The sequence below is a fragment of the Chiloscyllium plagiosum genome, chromosome 23 (genome assembly GCF_004010195.1).
Source record: "Chiloscyllium plagiosum isolate BGI_BamShark_2017 chromosome 23, ASM401019v2, whole genome shotgun sequence".
NCBI classification, from domain to species: domain Eukaryota; kingdom Metazoa; phylum Chordata; class Chondrichthyes; order Orectolobiformes; family Hemiscylliidae; genus Chiloscyllium; species Chiloscyllium plagiosum.
In genome coordinates, this window is record NC_057732.1 from 57515125 (window position 1) to 57518189 (window position 3065).

Below are 3065 nucleotides of genomic sequence, written 5' to 3' on the forward strand. Positions count from 1 at the left end.
TTAAGTATACTCCTACTTCCTTTATACTCTTCTAAGGATTCACTCGATCTATCCTGCCTGTACCTGACATATGCTTCCTTCTTTTTCTTAACCAAACCCTCAATTTCTTTAGTCATCCAGCATTCCCTATACCTACCAGTCTTCCCTTTCACCCTGACAGGAATATACTTTCTTTGGATTCTTGTTATCTCATTTCTGAAGGCTTCCCATTTTCCAGCCGTCCCTTTACCTGCGAATATCTGCCTCCAATCAGTTTTCGAAAGTTCGTGCCTAATGCCGTCAAAATTGGCCTTTCTCCAATTTAGGACTTCAACTTTTAGATCTGGTCTATCCTTTTCCATCACTATTTTAAAACGAATAGAATTATGGTCGCTGGCCCCAAAGTGCTCCCCCACTGACACCTCAGTCACCTGCCCTGCCTTATTTCCCAAGAGTAGGTCAAGGTTTGCACCTTCTCTAGTAGGTACATCCACATACTGAATCAGAAAATTGTCTTGTAACAAATTCCTAATAGCATTGTAATGGTACTAACATGCTCTCTGATCAATGGTGACTCCTAAGATGTTGACATTCAAATTGAATTTCAGGCACAATGGTTAGATTCTCTATTGACAGAGTTGGTATTTGCTTACTTTTCTTTTGTCGGTTCAAGTCGGGCAATATCCAGGTTTCACTGCATTCAGATATCAAATGCTTCAGTATCTGAGGGGGCCGGGAATGATGCTGAGCATTGTGCAAACATCAGTGATCTTGTTGTACATTTGTATAAATCACAAGAAATGGATAAGCTTTCAAGCAGACTAAAAGACAGATTGTGTTCCCCGAGAACATTTTAAAGTTCAGTCCAAATACACAGGCCACTCAACGTGTTTTTTTGATGCGTTTGACAATTACTGCAGTAAGGTTAACATTATTGCATGTGGTTCTGATTAAATATTATCAACGGGCCTTTGTGTATCTTCACCTTCAATTAGAACTAACATGTTCCTTCACCAAAATCTAAGTTGTAAGAGATCTTCTGTGATTGAGAAGGCAAGAATTTACTCTTTCCATCTAATGGTTCACTGGTAAGTTGCCATAAATGAGAATAAAGGGAGATGACTATCTTCCAAAACAAAATCTTGCAAAATTGTGCAAGTAATCTTTATAAACACTTGTATATTGCTGTATGTCTAATGCAGAGCATAAGACTTGTTGACATAATGGGTAAACTGAAACTATTTTCACTGTGTACAGCTGGAATTAGATAATTTGTAGAAAATAAATTCAATATTTTGGAATAAAAGTCAAATATTGAGATGCTTGATTTAAGTACCAAGGGAGGTGACGTGCCACTTCTGGAACACAGAAGATAGAACAATACAGCATAGTACAGGCCCTTTGGCCCTCAATGTTGGCACTGACCTGTGAAACCGATCTGAAGCACATGTAACCTACACTATTCCATCATCATCCATATATTTATCCAATAACCATTTAAATGCCCTTAAAGTTGGCAAATCTACTATGGTTGCAGGTAGGGCATTCCATGCTCATCCTACTCTGAGTAAAGAAACTACCTCTGACATCTGTCCTATGTCTGTCACCCCTCAATTTGAAGCTAAGTCCCCTCATGCTAGCCATCACTATCCAAGGAAAAAGGCTCTCATTGTCCACCCTATTTAACCCTCTGATTATCTTATATGTCTTAATTAAGTCACCTCTCAACCTTCCTTTCTCTAACAAAAACAGCCTCACATCCCTCAGCCTTTCCTCATAAGACCTTCATTCCATGTCAGGCAACATCCTGGTAAATCTCCTCTGCACCATCCTGGAGTATAGAAAAGATGTAGAATTTTGTAGATGTAGAGAAAGTAACAATGCTAGCTTGTGAACTTAAAGAAGTGAGTTATGAGGAAAGTCTGTGAAGGTTTTTGAGGATGAACATAATTTAAAGTTGAAAAAAAGACAAAGAAACTTAGGTTCCGCTTCATAGTAAGAGAATGGTAGAACAGAAAACTAAGGTAAGGTTAAATAAGCAGTGTATGAATTCCCATTAGAAGCGATAAGGAACTGTTAGTTGCAGAATCATAGTATTGAGATTGATGAGAAGTTTAGAAGAACATGCCCAATAGGTCAATGGTACGCTTTGACCAAAATATCACTCATTACCTACATTTTACTATAATGCCTCATTTCTAAAAAACAAGCAGCTGTCAAAGATAAAAGATTTAGATTAATTTTTCAGGGTCTACTCATGTAGAACCTTGCTAAAGTTGAACTTGAGTCCAATAATCTGGGCTACATTATAGCCTTATCTGCTTTGAACTTGACATTTCACAAATGATACACCTTAACTCTAAACATTTTGTGATTAACAAGGTTTACACTGCACAAGAGCCTCACAAAATTATTTACTTAAGGCAGATCTTAAATGCTTGGCGAACAATATTAAAATGAACAATCTAAAGGTGATTATGTTAGTTTTTAAAATCAACATAAAAATAATTATATGTTTTTATACACATTCATAAGTAATTATAATTGACAACTGTAGTTTGCAACTGATTCTAATTTGATATTAATGTCACAAAAGTACTGTAATCTAAAATCATCCTTACAAAGAAATGTAAATGTACTTACATAACAGCAAAAGAAGCAGAGCTACAATCATTTTTTTCATTTTAATGTTACTAAAGACTGTGACAGTAAGTAGACTATTTCAATTCTCCACAGCAATTACAACTGAAAATGTACATCCAAATTAAGGCGCATATGGGCGGTAAGACGACAGATGAGCAACTACTCCACCCCCGCAAAAGTTTTACACATCTTTTTCCCATGTAGTCTGAACTATTTGAAAACCACTATAGCACGAAACTGATGTTAAAGGATGTGGTGTTGGTCACGGAAACTCCATAGTCAGTCTGCAACGGACGGGAGCCTCATGATAATCAAGCAACATGAAGTAAAGCTTGCAAAATGGAGTGCTGCTATGAGCAAAATCAAATTAGAGAAGTTAGCAGCACTTTAAGCCCTCTAAATTCCAAGAAACAGCCATCACTAGGAAATTATCAGTCTTATGC

General features: G+C 36.9%; 1 protein-coding gene across 3 annotated transcripts in view; it reads right to left on the reverse strand.

Annotated features, from left to right (window-relative positions):
- The window catches only part of LOC122561888 (integrin alpha-E-like), a 354449-nt gene extending 351647 nt beyond the window's left edge, over positions 1-2802 (reverse strand). The window contains exon 1 of one of the 3 annotated variants that reach the window (XR_006315137.1): positions 2623-2802. Coding sequence is in view for 1 of the 3 variants with exons in the window: in XM_043714220.1 (XP_043570155.1) it covers positions 2623-2662 (40 nt within the window). In the remaining 2 variants the exon portion in view is untranslated. The remainder of the gene's footprint in view (positions 1-2622) is intronic. The other 2 variants (XM_043714220.1, XM_043714221.1) reach the window with 2 other exon arrangements.
- Between the last annotated feature and the right edge of the window lie 263 nt (positions 2803-3065).